General features: G+C 34.7%; 2 protein-coding genes across 3 annotated transcripts; one reads left to right on the forward strand and one right to left on the reverse strand.

Moving 5' to 3' along the window:
- The first annotated feature begins 3,062 nt into the window (after window positions 1–3,062).
- On the forward strand, window positions 3,063–7,914 carry LOC129303889 (nucleobase-ascorbate transporter 3-like). 2 transcript variants are annotated; one of them, XM_054943456.1, is made up of 14 exons: window positions 3,063–3,545; window positions 3,994–4,145; window positions 4,252–4,428; window positions 4,564–4,664; window positions 4,816–4,891; window positions 4,994–5,053; window positions 5,289–5,476; window positions 5,572–5,668; window positions 5,811–5,897; window positions 6,410–6,468; window positions 6,883–6,974; window positions 7,059–7,136; window positions 7,228–7,388; window positions 7,527–7,914. In XM_054943456.1, the coding sequence occupies exons 1-14, from the start codon at window positions 3,389–3,391 to the stop codon at window positions 7,743–7,745; spliced, it is 1,704 nt and encodes a 567-aa protein (XP_054799431.1). In that variant the 5' UTR covers window positions 3,063–3,388; the 3' UTR covers window positions 7,746–7,914. The 2 variants fall into 2 exon arrangements, with proteins under 2 accessions (XP_054799431.1, XP_054799432.1); XM_054943457.1 differs by having other exon boundaries at window positions 3,067–3,545; window positions 4,048–4,145.
- Window positions 7,915–10,199: 2,285 nt separating this feature from the next.
- LOC129303572 (probable disease resistance protein At4g33300) lies at window positions 10,200–13,646 on the reverse strand. Its single transcript, XM_054942970.1, has 5 exons — window positions 12,879–13,646; window positions 12,075–12,466; window positions 11,630–11,985; window positions 11,342–11,547; window positions 10,200–11,240 (listed from the first exon to the last, which is right to left on the reverse strand). Exons 1-5 carry the CDS (start codon window positions 13,564–13,566, stop codon window positions 10,411–10,413), a joined length of 2,472 nt encoding a protein of 823 aa, XP_054798945.1. The 5' UTR covers window positions 13,567–13,646; the 3' UTR covers window positions 10,200–10,410.
- Window positions 13,647–19,246: the final 5,600 nt, after the last annotated feature.

The following is a 19,246-nucleotide window of genomic DNA, read 5'->3' on the forward strand; positions in this document are numbered from 1 at the left end:
TAATTCTTTAGATGCCCTTAATCTTATCTTCTAAGATAAGGGATCTAACTGCCCTTTAAAAATGGAAATTGAGATCACCAAGGAGCTTCTTTTTAGCAGCAAGAATGTGGAGATTTATTATACCTATAGAGAAAGCATTGGTTCTGCTGACTTACAGGCGAAAAAGGCTCATAGATCTGAGCATGAATTCACTTTTCCTCCTACAATTCTAGTAGTTTGTTTTGCTATCTATGTTGAGAAGTTGAACGGTCCTACTTTAGAGTTTTTACTCTGTGTTGAAATCATATTTACTGACGCAAGCTTTTTGCTTGTCATCTTTAGCCCAAAAAAAAACATTAAATATGCAATGTTCCCCTGAGAAATTAAAATGTTCACATGAAACAAGAATGGAACACCAAAGCCTGAAATCAATAAAATGGAGATGCCATCATATATAGCACAATTTTTTACTTTGGCTTCTTATATTTATTTATTTGCAATTATTTATAAATTTATATTTTATGTCTCCTAGACACCGTCATATTTTGTAAAATTATCATTATTAAAACATCAATTAGCATATTGTTCTAGATACTATTACTTTTTTGTAAAATTGTCAAATTAATATTATTTGATCTATATAACTTTGTTTAGTTTTTATGATTTGTTTGATTAGTGGGGAATGGAGGAAAAGAAAAAAAGTCACTGCACTTAATTTTAAAACAGAAAATAAGAAGATTAAAATTTTTAAATTGTTTCCTTCCTCTTTTCTTTTAATGTCTGCTAAAATTTTATAACCTAACTTGTTCGATTTTCTTAAAAATGAAACTTGACAAAATTCTCCTTTCCTTCTCTCAATTTGATTTGAACCAAAGAGAGGGATAATGTCTCAATGCATCTCACATAAAATCTAGCTAAATTTAAAGGCAAGGGTGATATACAAGATTAAAAAAATGTTTTTTTTATTTGTTGTCTGCACATGGGACTTACTATGAGTATGTTTAGATAACATCCTAACTTAGGTTGGGATGGCTCAAACCTAAGTTGGGATGTTTAAAGCTAAATTTATCATGTTTGGATAATAAAAAAAAAAATCAACCATAGTTGGTGTCCAAACCAACATTTTTAACGAAGCTCATCATTAATGTTTGGGCATTTGGATAAATAAAGTTGGGAGTAATGTTTTGAAACCTGAATTGAACATCGAACTGGAAAAAGTAATGGGTCACAGTTTTCATGGTTCAACCGATTAGACCGGCGATTGAACTGGTAACATAAAAATTGCATAAAAATAATATTTATATACACAAATATAAAAATAAATATTAATTTGTTGATGGTGTTTGGGATCTCAACATTGAAAGTTAGATTCTTAGATTGCTAGAGCTAGAGGCAGAGGTTGGAGGAGAAATAAGAGATAGAGTACGAGCCATGGAGGAGAGATAAGAGATTAGAGAAGAGAAGATAGAAGAAAATTTGAGATTAGGGAAGAGAAATCGTGAATCTGAGTGACTTAGTCTTTTTTTTTATTTTTTGGCTTTAAACTGGGTTGACATACCCCTAAGTTTCGAGTTAAATCCAGTTTTATGAGAACTGTCCTGTTCAATCTGTGCAAAGGAAAATTTAGTTCAATTGGTTAAACCAAATCATTTTACTCAGCGAGCAATGGTCGAACCATTCGATCCTCATAACAATGGTTGGGAGCATTAAATGCTTTTAATTTTTTTTTCTATTTCTTCATTATTTACTATCTACACAAGCCCGTGAGCCCTAAGCCTTCTTCTTTATTATCATCGTCCTATGGTTACTCTGAGATGGCTTGCCCTTTACTCTCCCAGGTCCGCTGATGAACGAGAGACCATAGTTGCCGCCGCCGGCTAGAGCCAATCTCTGTCCAAACAAGGAAGAAGAGAACTTGTGATTCAAGCAGCCAAGTACCATAAACCGCTTGCTACACTCCGATGACACATTGCTAGAACAGAGGGAGAAGAAGTCTAAATGCACTTGTGAGATGCAAATCCACAACGATGGAAAGGATGAAGATGACTGGAAAAGATCTGAATACAAACACACAACCACATGGACCGAAGAAACATAGTTGATGTTGATATTTTCCATTGGAGAAGGAAAGAGCTTGAAAGGTAAACTCACAGCAACTCCCTCTCACGCCAACAGCCAACTGAGAATAGAAAAGGAAGGAGAAAAAAAGACAAAGATGGTAGAGGGTTCTTAACTTCTTCAGTCTGTCTCTAGTATTTTTATGATCGAAGAAGAAAGAAGAGAAGAAAGAAGGGAAAAAAACTCTAATTAAGGTGGGGGCATAATTATAATTTTATGAGGCTAATATAATAAAATAAAACAGGACTTGAACACAAGACTTAACTAATGATAAGTTAGCTCAAACTCCACCAAAGCAACTCTCATTCTTCTTAAATTGTGACTCAAGCAACAAACATATATAATATCATTAAAATGCCTCACTATCATTTTTTTTAATTTTAAATAAATCCCAAGTCATTACATTTAGAGTATGGAAGAAGAGTTTGCAATTATATGAAAAGTAACCAAATTTAGATATATGAAAAATTATTCATAATATAATCAGAGATTAACTTGTAGATTATATCAATTGAACATTTTATAATTTATGAATTTATTTTAGCTTTTCACTGTTAAATATTTAATTTTTTTACTTATTGATTGTAATTTTAAGTTTATGATTTTTTTAACTTATTAATTAGTAAAAAAATATATACAAAAAATTTATGTTTATTTTTTTCATTAACAATCTCAGCTGATTTTTAAATCAAATCATTCAAATAAACTTCAATTTATCTAACTAATTTATGAAAAAATATTTAAATATAAATTACTTTATATTAACTTACTTTTCTCTTAACTTTTTTTAACCTAAGGTATAAATTTTTTAATTCGAACACGCACAGTAGCTTAAAAAATTACGACATTCGAATCTCATTAGCTCAGTCCGAAAAACTTGCCCGGGGAAAAAAATCTTACAAGCCCGGGGAAAAAGAACTCGAGAATTTTCACATGAAGTCTGTGAGGCACCTCGGAGACTGCAAAACAGGAGGAGTGAATATCCACGCGCTCAGCGCATCCTCAAAAGCGAGTGTTTCGAATGCAATTGCATCTTGGCACACAACAACCATAACGTGATCACCCAACATCGCTTTCTTCATACTTTCTCGGCATCTTACGGGAAAAAACGTCAGATTATTTCTCAAGTCTTTCTCAGTTCTCTTCAATTTATTTAATCACTCTGTTAAGAGGCAAGTTATAACTTATAAGGCCTTCCTTCCCTGGGTCGGTGCTTCCCTGAGACAGAAGAATCGGGAAAATCTCGAGTTCCATCAGCAAGCAAAGAAAGTTTCGGACCAAGGATTGTGAAATGGGTGAAACCGAGCACCACCATCCCCCGCCGCCAGCACAGACGCCACAGCCTGGACCACCGCTGCCTAATCTCGCACTCTCACGGGGGCCCACTTGGACACCCGCCGAACAACTCCTCCAGCTTCACTACTGCATCCATTCCAATCCTTCCTGGCGTTAGTATCCCTCTTCCTCTGATTCTGCTCTTCTTTTGTTCATTTTTCCCTTTGGAAGTTCTTTTATTTATGCCAAAAAGCTATAAAGGTCTTTGTGATGTTAAAAGGAGTCGAATTTTTTTGAGAGGAAAAAATTTATAAATTGAAAATCAGCTCCGTGTCTCTATCAAGTTTGTGGCTGAAGGGGGATGATGTGGCTTGTTCTGGGTTTCTTTTTCATATTTAAAATTTCTCTAGTGGCTTCATTGCAGATGACTTTTTTTTGCCTTTTCTAGTCTGATTCTCAGTAAAGTTCCCCTTTTTTCACTTACTATTTGTGAGAGTGGCGTCAATGAATCCAACTAATCTTAACTCTTACGTAATTCGGTGTGTTGTGTCTAAGAATTATATAAATTTCATTTCGATTTCTTTAATCGTAGTTCTCCAGCTTACGCTATTTTCTCCTTAGTCCTAGACCACTGGGCGACTAATACCTTCCTGAATCCGTCCACAATTTTGACAGCGGTGGCATGTCTACTGGGTTTTCAGCACTACATCGTGATGCTTGGAACTACAGTTCTGATTGCAAGCACCTTAGTGCCTCAAATGGGTGGGAGCCATGTAAGTATGGCCCCGGTTCTACTATAACTTCATACTATCATTAACCAACAAATAAGCTTGGCTTTGATATTCATAGCATGCTAAAACAGTTGGTCTTCTTGAGCAGGGTGACAAAGCTCGCGTGATTCAAACCTTGTTATTCATGTCTGGAGTGAACACTTTACTTCAAACATGGCTTGGGTCTAGGCTTCCAGTAGTGATGGGTTCTTCAATAGCCTTTTTTATCCCAGTGATGTCCATCGTAAATGATTACAGTGACAGTAATTTCTCATCTGATCACGAGGTTTGTATACGTCATAAAGTTTGTCCCTTCAAAAACTTTAGTCGTTATGCCATTGGAAACTTAACTACTCTTGCAATAACTTAAATTGGTGTTGAAGCTTTATATGAGTATATGTAATTATGATGATATTTGTAGAGGTTTACCTACACAGTTAGGACAATTCAAGGTTCCCTGATTGTTTCTTCTTTCATCAACGTCATCCTTGGGTTTAGTAAGGCATGGGGAAATTTAACAAGGTAAATTAATCTCAATCTCCCATATTAATTCACTTTTTCACCCTCTGATTCTATACAGTCTGATGTTTATATCTTAAAAGCAGTGAGAAACTTTGCAGCTTTAGTTTATCCTTTGTTTTATAATTCTTTGTGATTCTTCTTTTTCAACCAGATTATTTAGCCCAATAGTCATTGTACCGGTGGTTTGTGTGGTTGGTCTTGGTTTGTTCATGAGGGGCTTCCCACTGGTAAATATCCCTAATGCACTTACGAGTTTGAGTACATTATTGTTCATAATTGAAGATTAAAGGATAAAGTGTTAACTGTGTGACTTCTCTGCTTCAATACAGCTTGCAAATTGTGTGGAGATTGGATTACCTATGCTCATTCTACTGGTCTTAATCCAGCAGGTCTATTATCTCTTATCTCATCGAAAATGTTACTTCTCACTCCCCTTTGGAGCTGCAAATCTTTAGCTCATTCCCTCAAGGGTGGTCTGGGGAGTTACGTTATTTTGACATTCAAGGGGTGGCTGTACCCTGTTTTGTGCAATTTTTGGATGACTTTTTGATGTAACGTGGCTGCTAGCCCCTTCTTGATATAAAAAGAAAATTTCAGACTTTTACCCCTTGTCTGATCCTGCAGTATTTGAGGCGCATCATTCATCCTGCTGCGCAGCATGTGCTTGAGAGGTTTGCTTTACTTATGTGCATTGGCGTTATCTGGGCTTTTGCTGCTATCCTCACCGTGGCTGGTGCATACAATAATTCTAGAGAACAGACACAAACTAGTTGCCGCACAGATCGCTCCTACCTCATGTCATCTGCTTCTTGGTATGTTCAGATAGCGGTGCTTTTATTAATTTATTTTGAGTTTGAATGTTCTTCCGGAAATTTATAATTACTCATGTGTTGCTTTCCAACTCTAGGATTAAAGTTCCATATCCATTTCAATGGGGTACCCCCATATTCAGCGCTAGTCATGTCTTTGGGATGATGGGGGCAGCACTTGTCACTTCTGCAGAGGTCCAGCAACTGCTACTGTAGATGTTTATTTTTAAATTGCTATAGTTATTTTGATCCATTTCAGATTGACACCTTCACTCTCTTGGAAGTGCTAATGATTTACATTTTCTGAATTTTTGAAATTTTAAATCCTCCATTGCAGTCAACTGGGACTTTCTTTGCAGCCGCCAGGCTTTCTGGTGCAACAGCCCCTCCTGCACATGTCCTCAGCCGAAGCATTGGGCTACAGGTATAGTATTACAGCCTGTTTGGACAGAAAGAATAATCAATTTTTGGGGCAAATTACACAAATAGCAGAAAAAAATTGATAATTGATTATTGAGCTAGAATCATGTTTTGAAACAAGTTCTGAGAGGTTGCTTATAGATTCAATTTTACTATTAAATAATATATTTTACTTTCTAAGTAAAGTTTAACAAATTTAATAATATTAAATATAATTTTATCAATAATTTAATTTTGAAAAGCAATGTCCTATGTAGTAATTTGCACAACTAAATCAATTTTAAAAAAATAGTATCCAAACAGATTATTTTATAATATAATCAATTATAATTAAAATCAATCATATTGATTAATTATACCTAGTGGAAATCCAAACGGGCCCTTAGTGTACTAGTCATTGTGCTTCTTAATAACCAATTTAATTTGATTATTCTTTGGCTTCTCATTCTATCTTGTATATTTAGACCAGTTATAAGACTAGTTACTGATTATTATTTTTTGACCTCCTAAATACAGGGCTTTGGCATGCTGCTTGAAGGCATATTTGGTTCTATTGTTGGTACTACTGCATCTGTGTAAGCAAAACCGTTCCAAGCGTCACTTTTGACCCAACTCTAGCATGATTACTCAAAGTTTTGGATGCCTTGGTTGTGGCCTATAGTGACTTATTGACTGCGCTAAATATTTAGTATTTACATTGGTGCTTCATTTGTAATTTATATTACTATTAACGGGTTTATAGAAAATAACATGTTCATAGTTGTCTGATTCTTCTTAATGAGCACGTTGAAAGTAGGTATATATTTGATTATGCTCTTTTAGCCATTTTCATGAGTGCTGTTGCTATTTGAAACGTTAGTTTTTGGCTCCTGCCTGTGCTTTACCTTGACAGGGAGGATTATTAGTTTTGACCTAAATATGAGAGTTCTCTTTTATTCATTATGCTAGTAAATCAACATCATTTATTCGGACTAACACGGGTATTGCAGTGAAAATGTGGGCCTACTTGGGTTAACACAAATAGGGAGCAGAAGAGTAGTGCAGATATCATGTGGTTTTATGATCTTCTTCTCTATTTTTGGTAATATATTTCACCTAAGACGAGATGCAAGTGCCTGTTCTTTTATAAATTTTATATGTGATCAATTTATCACATCTCTTTCAGGTAAATTTGGAGCCTTTTTTGCATCGATTCCTTTGCCAATATTTGCTGCCATATACTGTGTTTTATTAGGAATCGTGGGTAGGTATTGCTGTTGTCGTGTAAGTTGTCAAGGTTGGAAGTTTAAATGATAATAATTGGCGTGAAAGCATTTTGCTTCGTTTTTTTGCAGCTGCTGTTGGGATCTCATTTATGCAGTTTGCTAATAACAACTCCATGAGAAATCTCTATGTTTTGGGTTTATCTCTCTTTCTAGGGATCTCGATTCCTCAATATTTTCTTACCAACACTACTGAAGATGGTCGTGGTCCGGCTAGAACTAATGCTGGCTGGGTAAGTCAGTCACAACTTACAAGGTGTCTCAGTTCTTGATTCCTTGTTGATGTGCCTTCTGATAAAAGGGGGTTCTTTTGTTATTTTCGCAAGCTTATAAATAAAACACGTCTTTCTGATTTGATTGTGTCACAACAGTTTAATGACATTTTGAACACCATATTCTCTTCCCCTCCAACTGTGGCAATAATCGTGGGAACACTCCTTGACAACACGCTTGATGCAAAGCATGCTGCTAATGACAGAGGAATTCCATGGTGGGTACCTTTCCAGTCCAGGAAGGGAGATCCAAGAAACGACGAGTTTTACAGCTATCCTCTCAGGATAAATGAATATATTCCTTCCAGATTCCTCTGAGAGGCATTTTGCATGCTTGTCTCTGGCTCTGCTGTGCCTATCATCATATTTTCCTTTAATTTTTATGATCATGTAAAATATAGACAAATTGTCACCATTTTGACATGCAACCTGATTTTACCTTGTATAAATTAGATTCATGTGACATTAGTAATTTTTTTCTTTTTAATATGGGGTGCCCTTAAATGCAAAATGTTTAAGTTGAATCAAACAATGCCAGCATGGCTGGTTTTATATCATGCTTGTTATCAATCGGCTGTAAAACATGAAATGCTGGTAATGCGGCCTGCGTTTGGAAAATATTAGATGGTGTGTGCAATTATTTTTGAGAAATTTTAAGGAAAACCCGGGACGGAGAATGCTCGTCAAGCCTCGAATGCGGGATAAACGAATATTCCTTCGGCAATGGACAGGGCAAGAGGTGATGGGTGACTAGGCCTGTGTGGTATGGTCTCTCTCTCTCTCTCTCTCTCTATATATATATATGTGTGTAGGTTGGTATGGTCTTTGAATATTAGTTTACATTAAAAAACGCATAAAATTCGTGCAGAACGAAATAATGGAGCACCCTGATGTCTGAAAGGTTTTGTCATCGCGAGTCGGTGACGAATAAAAATCTAGAACTGTTCGCATTAACGAGGAAGAAAATAACCAGCAAGTGATGGGACATTCCGCTTTTAGCAATTCTCGACCGTCAGATCTAAACGCCTATCTTCACTTTGCGCAAGGTCAAGCCACCTCTGCGCGTCACGCAGTGGTTGGTGTTGTTGGATCAAGGTTCCGTTTGATTTTCCTCCGTTTCACGTTCAGAAAGTAAAATTTCACTTTTAGAAAGTTGAAAGTTGTTTGGGTAGAATATTTGACAAAAAAACACATCCTGAAAGTACATTCAAACAGTAGCTGAAAGTGAATTTCTGAAACGTAACTATTTGAAGCTTTTGAAAAGTGGATTTAAAAAGTAGGATGTTATTTAACCATACTACCCTAAGTTTAATCTCTTATTTTTTATTTAAAAAATAATTAATTCATTAAAAATATAATTATCATTTTAATAATAATAATTAGGTATCAATTTTTTTAGTATTATAAATTGAGTAATTAATTATGTTAATTTTTAGCATTAATGCATAATAAAAATTACAAATCTTTATTACATCTTTTAAAATTACAAATTAAAAAATATAAATAATTAGAGATCAAATTTTTAGCATTATAGATCAAAATTTATGTTATTTATAATCTTTATTATATTTTTTAAATATTTTGAATATATTACATTTGTATAATAAAAATTATAAATCATTATAAATCAATTTCCTTTTTGATAATTGCACATTCAAAAGCACATCTCACTATCACAAACCAAACAACTTTCAATGTATCAAACTGACTTTTAAAAAAATATATCCAAATACAAATTTCGTTACAACAACTGACTTTTATTAAACTGACTTTCACCAAATGAATTTTCACCAAATGAACTTTTGGCAAACTGAAAACCAAACGCACACTAAAAGAAAAGGGAGCTAGGGTTTTCACTAAATTTTATTTTTAAATTTAAATAAAAGTACCCTGCTCTTTAATTCCAAGGTGAGTGAAATAAATTCGTCCAGATCGAACTGCAGAACAGATTCCACTTGCTTGTTCATAAACCTCCGAAATACATCTGAGAACTAACAAGGTTACATTTGGTTATCAGAAAAAAAAAGAAATAAAATGAATTAAAAAAATTAACTCAATCACCATTTTCTCATAATAAACACAATAAAATTCATTAATATATATATATATTTATAAATATAAAAATTACTACATCGTTAAAATATTAAGAATTATGATTTACAATCTCATAAATTAAATAATCTCTCTTCTTTATAAATATGTTCGCCTATCTTTTTTATCTTCTTATTTTTTTAGTTTTATTTTTTAAATCTATTTCATTTCATTTTTTTTTAATAACCAAAGACCTAAATATTATTGATTACATTTATAATTTATTATCAGAAATTTAAAAATACATATATTCCCAATCCCAAAGTGGAGAGAATAATTAAAAAAACACTGACCAAAAGGCCAATGCGCGACTGAGGAAGCTTCTCGGTAATTCCAAAAGCCACACACAACTCTATTGAGAGTGGCCAGAGCGTCGCTTTCGCTTAGCTCAGCTTCTCTTCTCTTACGCGTTTTCTTGGGACGAAAAGAGGAATCAGACAGGTCCTGCTAGTGGAGGCATGTGATTGGTCGGATTTCTATCATCACGCACACAATATTCCAAAATTTTCGTCCTAGCCCTTGAAATTTAAGTAGAACAGCACTTCCGCAAATTGTTCCAACCAAGCTTTCCAGCCGCCTTCTTTTTATATTTGTTGTGCGTTTTATTTCTGACATGTTACTTAATAGTAGTAACATCTTCATAGATTTCCGAACGCCTTCCGCAATTGGTAACGACACAAATAAAAAACAACTATCAATAGTCAGCTTTTTAGTAAAAGAGTGAACGATAGGTGCAGGTCATGGTATTTCAGACTTTTGATAAAAACAGACTTCGCTACTGCTAGGCCAAGCTGGTAAATTTCTTGGCGAAGTTAATTGCAATATCAAAAGTAGGCTATGGACAGATTACAAACATTTACAAGGAACAAGGCTACACAGTTCCTTCACAGCTTCATTTTTCATTAAGCCAATCCAGGTCATAAGACTGTTCTGATACTTGAATGCAAACGTCTGGCCTAGCCTTCTCCACATCTCTCCACATCCCTGACACCTCGTCATCACAAATCACAAGGCGCAGTGACTTCAATGACGTTGCAGACTTTGGTAAAACCCTAATCGAAGAGCACTCCCTCATGTCCATCTTCTCCAAATTTACTAGTTTTCCTATCTCCACTGGAATCCGTCCGAGATTAACACATTGAGATATGTCTATGTACTTGAGTCTTATCAGCTGGCCGATACTCGGAGGAAGCGTTTCCAGAGCTGGACAAGCATATAATCGCAGGATCTCTAGAGATCGCAGCTTTCCCAGTTCATCAGGAAGTTTGACTAGATTGTGGCAGTTGGTGAGGCTTAGATTCTGAAGTGATTCCATCTTGCAAATACTTGGGGGAAGCTCAGTTAAGTTATCACAGTGATCAAGTGTGAGCTCTGAGAGGTTCGGGAAGACCTTAGACAAATCTGTCATTCCCCCATCCACGTTGTCATTTATCTTGCAGAGGACTACAAATAATTTGCGCAAGCTTACTAGGGGAAAATCTGAAAACTGAGGGATTGAAACTTTTTCAAGCCAGAGGCTCCTCAAAGGAGCCAGATTCTCAAAAACACGAAAATTGTGAATGGAAGCATATGATGCACTGTAATTTATCAATATCAATGCCCTCAAATTTGGCATTCTATCGATGAAGGGCGGCAAGAAGAATTCACTGGAGGAGAAGTTGATGATCAGCACTTCGGCCTTGGGAAATTCCATTCTAAACCAATCCGCTTCTTTCATTTCACCTGCAAAAAGTGAGATCCATAGCGAATACAATCATACAAGTTTTTTCTTAATCTTTCCCTTTTTGGGAGAGGGATTGATAGGTACATGGAGAAATAGATACCAGTGTGAATGGAAACAATCTGAGCCTCAAATGGTCGATCTTTATATCTGGACCATTCTTTAGGGACTCCGTTCACCCTTTTTGGCATGACTAACCGCCTGCGCTCATTAATGCTCTCGCGACTGCTCAAATTAAGAGCTACGTCTCTCAATACATCGTGTTGAGTGACATAGATTTCAAAACAACTGCTATACATACCTCCGGAACTGATACATTGAAATATCAAAACATGTTAGAATAATGCAGATCATGAAACCAACAGAATAAAAATGGTTTTCACTTATTTACCGTGCCTCTTGCACCAAGGTGAGAAGATTCTTGTTTGAGAGCTCAACGACTATAGCAAAAGCTTCGGTTTCATCAATATCATGAATTTCAACCCACATATTGACGAGTACTTCGAGAGGAATCTTCTTGTCTTCTGGAAAAGAACACAGATCCAGGAAGCAATCCTTGATTTTCACGGGTAGGTAATTGATGCTGATTGCCATTCTTTCAATTAGATTGATTTCATATGATTCGCCTATGCTCTGGCCTTGGGATAGCCTGTTTTTGACACCTGCCCAAAACATCTCAGACTGATCCCGCAAGGAAGCTCCAATGACTTTAAGGGCTAATGGAAGTCTTCCACACTCGGTCACTACCTGGATGCAAAAACTGAACATATATAAGCAACAAAATATTTTAGGTTTAGGAAGACCACTCAATGTAAAGAGATAGAGTTCACCAATACCTGCTTGACCAAATTCCCATTTGCAGCTAAAGGGATTGACTTCTGTCCAAAGGCATGGTGACAGAACAGAGATAGGGCATCCTCTTCGCTCAACAGCTCAACTTCGTAGCTTGCAGAAAAAAATGTGGGAAAGTTGAATCTTGAGACCACCAGGAATTTACAACCAGGTATTCTCCAGACAAGCTGTTCTAGAACAGAGAGCGACCACACATCATCCAGAACTATCAGGATTCGCGTTTCAGTTCTGCATTCAAATTGCGGCTTCCGCTGTGGAGTCACATGATTAGGATTCAAATGTTCATTGCCCATAATAAATCCCCATATTTTGGCTCTCAGCAGCTCCACGTTTGGAGACTGTGACACTGTCAGGAACAAGATTCTCTGGAAATAACCTGGCCAAAAAAACGACGAAGAGCAATAAGTCAATGATCTATCATTTCAAGAGCACTTCCATAGCAGATCATTTCAAGAGCAATAAGTCAATGATGGTTTAGATCTATCATAAATTTCATAACAAGAACAAACGACGAAGAGCTACCGTCAATATCAAAACCATAATATATTACACCACCCTCAGACCTCGCACAGTAAACATGATCAACTCCCACCTTGTGTCCTCGTTAAAAGAAAATAAGATAAATTCAAGGCCAAAACAAGTTGTTATCCTGTGCTCCATGATGGTGAAGAGTGCGGTAGTAACTTCGATGACACGGAGATTTAACAAATAACGTTACACAGAATTGCTACGTGAGGAGGGTAAATAAACTAAAGGGTCCGAGGACTTTAGAAGGAACGGGTGCTTACATCGAACATGATCATCTCTGTAGATCTCTCTAGCAAGAGTGGTCTTGCCCGATCCTCCGATGCCTCGAATCCCAACAACGGGCAAATCCTGTCTCCCAACAACCAATTCCTTAACTTTCTTCTTCCCCAAATCCAAACCAATTCTAAAGCTCCCAGAATTACCGTCCACTCTCTCATCCTCTTCCATACTTCTGACGGCCTGCTCCACCCACCCTCCACCCCCAACTCCAATCTTGATGGCTCCGAAGTACTGCTCGAGGCGGCGGTTGGAGGCCTCCAACCTATCAAAGCGCTCGGCCATCTCGAAGCGGGTGTGGTGGACATCGGCCAAGATATGAGCCTGCATGGGACCTTTAAGGAACCTGGAGACGTTCTTCTCGAGCTTCTCCATCTTCTTGGCGAGCTGCAAGTTCTTGTAGACGTTCCAGCGGCTGGAGGAGAGAACCTTGTGGGAGAGCTCGACGCCAGAACGGAGCATCTCGGAGATGCGATCGAGCTGGGATTGGCGGACGGCGGAGAGCTCGACGCCGGAGTATTTGATTTCTTCAATGATGGGGAGGAGTTGGTTGATGTAGTTGTGGAGCTGGTCCGCACTTGATTTGCACAAAAGTGACTTGCGAGAAATGTCTACGAGCAGTTTCATAAGTTCCGTGGCTATTTCGCCCGCGAAGAAGTCCGTCACCGCCATTCTCTTCCAATGGCCCCGCGGCTTCTTCGGCCTCCGCTTCCACCCTCCTCTCCTCTTTCCTTTTACATATAAATCATATCGCTGTCGATCTCATTTTAATCGAATACAATCTTTCGTGCTTTGCTCCCTACGTCAGCACTTTACTACTGTTTTACTTCATTCTTTCTAATGACTAAAATGCCCTTGCGATTTTTTTTTGGGGGTATGCTCCCTTATAATTACTTTTGTTATGTTATTTTGTTTGTATTTAGTTTTCCGTTGTCCAAAAGTTAATTTAACAAAAATTTATTTAAAAAAATTAATTTAATAAAATTTAATTATTGTAATAAAATTTATATTTAAATATGCAATGACCTTCATCATTATATCGTATTAAACTCCTCAATTATAACTCTTAATTGAAGAGCCAATCATAATTTATGTAATCATTAATAAATTGACAGGATTTGGAATCCCAATCTGGGTGTCATGTGAAAGAAATTCAGAGATTAAGTCAATGGAAATGACGATAAAAGATGGCCGCGTCCTAAAAAAAAAGCCCAAGGGTAAAATAGATATTTTGAGTTTCACTATGCTAGTTCGCCACGGCCTACAGCATTGCACATTGTGGCTAACCCTTTTGAACACATTTACCTTGGCCAACAGCGTTCACGGCGGACTCTACGCAAACAACGTAATTTAAACAAAATTTCCCTGATTAAATTATAAACCCCGTAACTTTTTACCCAGATCCTCCATCAGTGTGAAACAAAAACACACATGCTCATAAGTAAGTATTCTAACTATAGGATTCGATTTCAAGCCATTCAAATGCAAAATAAGGATTTTAAGACGCTATGTGCTAAGTTGAGCCTGTAGGCCTCTTGCACCATATAAGTGCCTGCCCTCTTTACAATGGCATGGACAGTTACGACAGATGGGCATGCATCATGATTGAATAACTTCATTCATTTTCCAAGTGAAACTTTAGCTAACAAATCACCATAACACGTGGTATATCAAGCCAATTAGTCAAGCACATGGCCATTCCAAATTATGCATCAAGTTAAATAGTATGCAAATAAGCAGGTATCTAAAATTTCATAACAAATCCTAAAGTTGGCAAGGTAACAATAACTTTCATCACACACACTATGCAACTAGAAATTATGAGTAATGGCCCTAACGCTTTGCTCTTGAGGCTTTTCCTTGCCCTTACCCTTATCATCCCTTCAAAAACATTAAGTAATGGGAGTAAAATTATAAAATCTTAGTAACTAAGACACTTAAAAAAAGTATATCAAGGTGTGACAATTAAATAATTCTTCCGTTCAAAAATAAAATATATTTCTAACTAAATTTCATCCTTAATAAAGTAGCTATTTACTTTTTAATTAATTTTATTTTTTTATATTTACTCCTATTAAACACCTTACAATAAATATAAAGTCATTATCAATAAGGACATTTTTAGAAAAAAAGCAATAATTATATCTTAAAAAATTAAAAATGCCTTGTATTTTTTGACATTCAATTCTTTAAAAAATACCTTACATTTTTTAGCGGAGAAAGTGTAAAACAATCAAAAAGCATAAACAACCATATCATCTCAGACCATGATTTGCACAAGTGAACATGCTTAAGATTTATACAACCATTTTATATCTATCTTTATATTATCTAATCGAACCCATGGCTATTAAATCATATAGACTTAGTTCAAATAATTGAAACTAGTTTCACTCTTTAATTGTAAGGAGTTATCCAACCAGGACTTTTACTCTTACTCTCACTTTTGGACCAATAAATTCCCCTTACTTAAATTTTAAGATGTTATAAATATAGTTAAGAATAAGAGTTGAGCTGGCACTTGATAATGTTTTACTATTTATCATCTTGAAGTTGTTACAATCAACATATTAGTATATATATTTCGTCTAAACCTTGTTCCGTCCAAGTCTCCTGAACTTGGAAGTGTAATTAAAGAAAAATCACACACAAGAATGAAGAATCTTTAAATCGGGAGCGTTAATATTGGAGGTTTTTTCAATATCACCCGTAATTTCAAGAAAAATCAATTAGTATTTGTTAATCAACTTTACGATGAGATTCTTCATTGTAAATTTTATACCTTTAGAAGTTTTTTATTTAATTTTTCCTAATATTATGTCGTTAACTCTGTTGTATCAACATGGTTATGTTGAAACTAATGATTGCAATTAGAAAGTCGTATGACAAAACATCGCTGTGGCAGATAAGTCAGTCATTAATGGGATTGGGGTTTTCACCAAACTGAGGGAGCACGTCAAATTTCCAAAAGGTGAAACTCCATTCTGGCCATGAAAAAATGCATATTGAAAAGGACTCTGGAGCTCCACGGAACACGTGGAAACGGGTGTGGTGGCAGAGCCTATAACCAACTGTGTAAGTCATGGTATTCAAACCGATTCAAATTAAAACAATCGGCCCAAACCAATCTAAATTTTTTTTTGACTAAAATCAAATAACAATCAGGCATGCCTCGATTATTATAATATAAAAATCTGGTTCAATTTAAGTTTTAATTTTAAGTACTACAAACAGAACCAACTCAAGCCAAATTTAATTAAAAAATATTATTTATTTATTTATAAAAGATATAATCATTTATCTATAAAAAATATTTTATTTTAAATTTTTTATAGTAATAGATAAATATTTTTAAAAGATTTGAATAAAAATATATAATAGTAAATAATTATAATAATCATGCTATAATCATCATTTACTTATTTATAACTTAAAAGCCTCACGTATTCAATTTATCTATAAAAAGTATTTTATTTTAAATTTTACATAATAAATTTTTCATTATTTATTAAAATAAAGATATATAGATAAATATTTTAAAGGACTTAAATAAAAATGCATGATATTAAATAATTTTAATTTTAAAAATTTATATTAATTTTTATGATTAATTATTATTATCACATTAAAATTTTATTATATTTTTATATCTTTTTTTTATAAAAAAAGGGTGAAAAATAATTAAATTTAATTTTAATACATGACATTTTTATGAAGATTAAAAAAATTAAGTAAATACATTGAAGTCTGATCTAAATTTTAACTAAATTAAAAATAAAATTAAATTAAACTAAATTTTATAAAAATTGATTAGATTTTAATTATAAATAAATTAAATAGTTGGATTCGATTCGATTTTTATTCAACATCAAACCAAACAAAAGTGAGCCTAACATGTCTAACTTTAAGTACTGCATTAGAGAGGCCAGTCAATGCTTATCTACGTTGACTCGTGGAATGACTAGTTTGCCCCGCCAACCATGGAGAGGAAGGATGAGTGACCAAGATGATGGGGGTCCCAGTTTTTGATTAGTGCTTGTAGCAGAGACGTGGGGTCAAAAAGCAGGTGGATGCCATCCCCATACACTCCGCTTGACCTGAGAGGCTGAGGGAGACAGGTCTGCGCATCTTACTCATCTAGTTTTTTTTTTTTCTCTCTCCTGCAAATCATTTTTCATCCATGTGAATGCCAAAAAAAATATAAAAAATAAAAGTATATAAAATTTTAAATATATCTCTATATAATAAATTTAAAAATAATATCATATTATTATTTTTATAAAATATAATTTTAAAAATATATTTTAAATATTATTTAAAAGGTTAATCAAGGCTTATAAATAAAATTAAATAAAATTTGTAAAAATGTGTTTTATAAACGAGATTAGATGGGATCAGAGGGAGCGATTAGGAATCACAAGCAAAGCTGAAAACGTCACTCATCATTGGAAGGGACAAAGCCTGAGAGACACTGTTTTTGCTTCGTTAAGCTTCAGCTGGCACGTGACTACATATTACCCTCCCCATCATTTAAGGCGGCCGTCGTTTTTCCCGCTCGTCATCTTCCACATGCCTTGCTTGCAAATTCAGATCAAGGCCCCAACAAAACATATTGGTTTAATATTGACATTCATGACTTTGCTAAATACCACGGCACCGCAGCCATTGCAGTGTCACGTGCGATAGTAAAGGGAATTAGATAAATGACTTCTCTAAATTTTTTTGGTTAACATCGAAGCTAGGTTTTTGGATATTTTTAAAGGCCTTACCCTTTTGTGAGCTCGTTAAAGTTCATAAAATCAACCTAGTTCTCTTGAAATTTTTTTGCTCATCAACAAAGCATATTCCTTGAATTATTTCCTAGACGGCATAATAAAAAAAATTCAAAGATCTTATTATGCAAAAGTTATCTTGAATCCTGCTTTTGAATATGCTAATAAATATAGGGATTGACTAGCTCATCAAGTATCCCACAATATCATTATTTTGAACTCCCCGCCCCCCAGCCCCAATTGAACTTTGCAAAATTTTTATATGATTTTGTTTTTGGTTATCTTTTCACACGAATTCCCGTGACCCTCAATTAAAAAAATAAAATATAATCACATACCAAGTAGTAAACTTCTCAAACCCCCGCATGTACTCAACATCTCATTCTAACCCGTGCGAGTTTGGTTAGAGTGACTTGAACATAAAATTTTAGTCATAATAGTTTTGGGCTCCACCTCTAGTTTTGGTCATAATAGTTATGGGCCCCTCAATTGAACTTTCCACCTCAAGATTTTTTTTTTTTGGTTATCTTTTCACACGAATTCCCGTGACCCTCAATTTTGAAAAAAAATATAATCACACATACCAAGTAGTAAACTTCTCAAGCCCCCGCATGCACTCAACGTCTCATTCTAACCCGTGCGAGTTTGGTTAGAGTGACTTGAACATATAATTTTAGTCATAATAGTTTTTGGGCTCCACCTCTAGTTTTGGTCATAATAGTTATGGGCCCAGTGTTCGTCGTCCTAAGCCCGTCGGGTACAAAATTCATGGGCCTGAACAATAACTACTTTGAGCTGTCGCCAGTTACTGTACCATCACATTTCTTTATTGTTTGTTTGGTTGGTCTCCTCCAAAACCTCCCCGAAATTGGGGGATGTCTCTCTCCTCCCTTCCAACCAAATATCGTTAGGGTCACTAATAATTATTTTTGGGTAATATAATTTATTTTTTAAAATAAAGGATTTAATAACTAAAAGATTTTAGTAAAATAAATTAATATTATTTTTGGTTCTTTATTTTTTATAAACAGTCACACGTTTTCTCAATGAAAATGGGAGTCAGCTTTCCTTCATGGAAGGGAGTCTCCTTTGTCTTTTCACTGAGGCAACATAAATCTGAATCTTTCAGGTTTAATTTAGACATTCTAAATCTAATATTTTTAATTTTTATTTTTAAAATAAAAATATATAAAAGTTGTAAAATTTTTTAATAAATATACTTATTAATCTAACAATTTAAATTTAATATGAATGGTCCAAATTTAATATTAAAATTTTAAATTGACTTTTTAAATAGATTTTGAATGGTGCAGATATATTTTAAATAGAATAATAAACTTATTAAAAAATTTTAATATTAAATTTGAATTATTTATATTAAATATGGACTGTCAAATTGATAAGTATATTTATTATTTTTTTTTACAATTTTTACATATTTTTATGTTTAAAAAAATAAAAATAAAAATATAAAATTTAGATCGTTCAGATTTCAGATTATTTTCAGCTTTGGTGAAAAGGGGTGTATTCTTATTTATTGAATTATGGAATGATCAATACAACACAGATTTCGGCCTTTT

Source organism: Prosopis cineraria, unplaced genomic scaffold (assembly GCF_029017545.1).
Source record: "Prosopis cineraria cultivar Desert tree isolate PC_DT_omini unplaced genomic scaffold, ASM2901754v1 PC2, whole genome shotgun sequence".
NCBI classification, from domain to species: Eukaryota; Viridiplantae; Streptophyta; class Magnoliopsida; order Fabales; family Fabaceae; genus Prosopis; species Prosopis cineraria.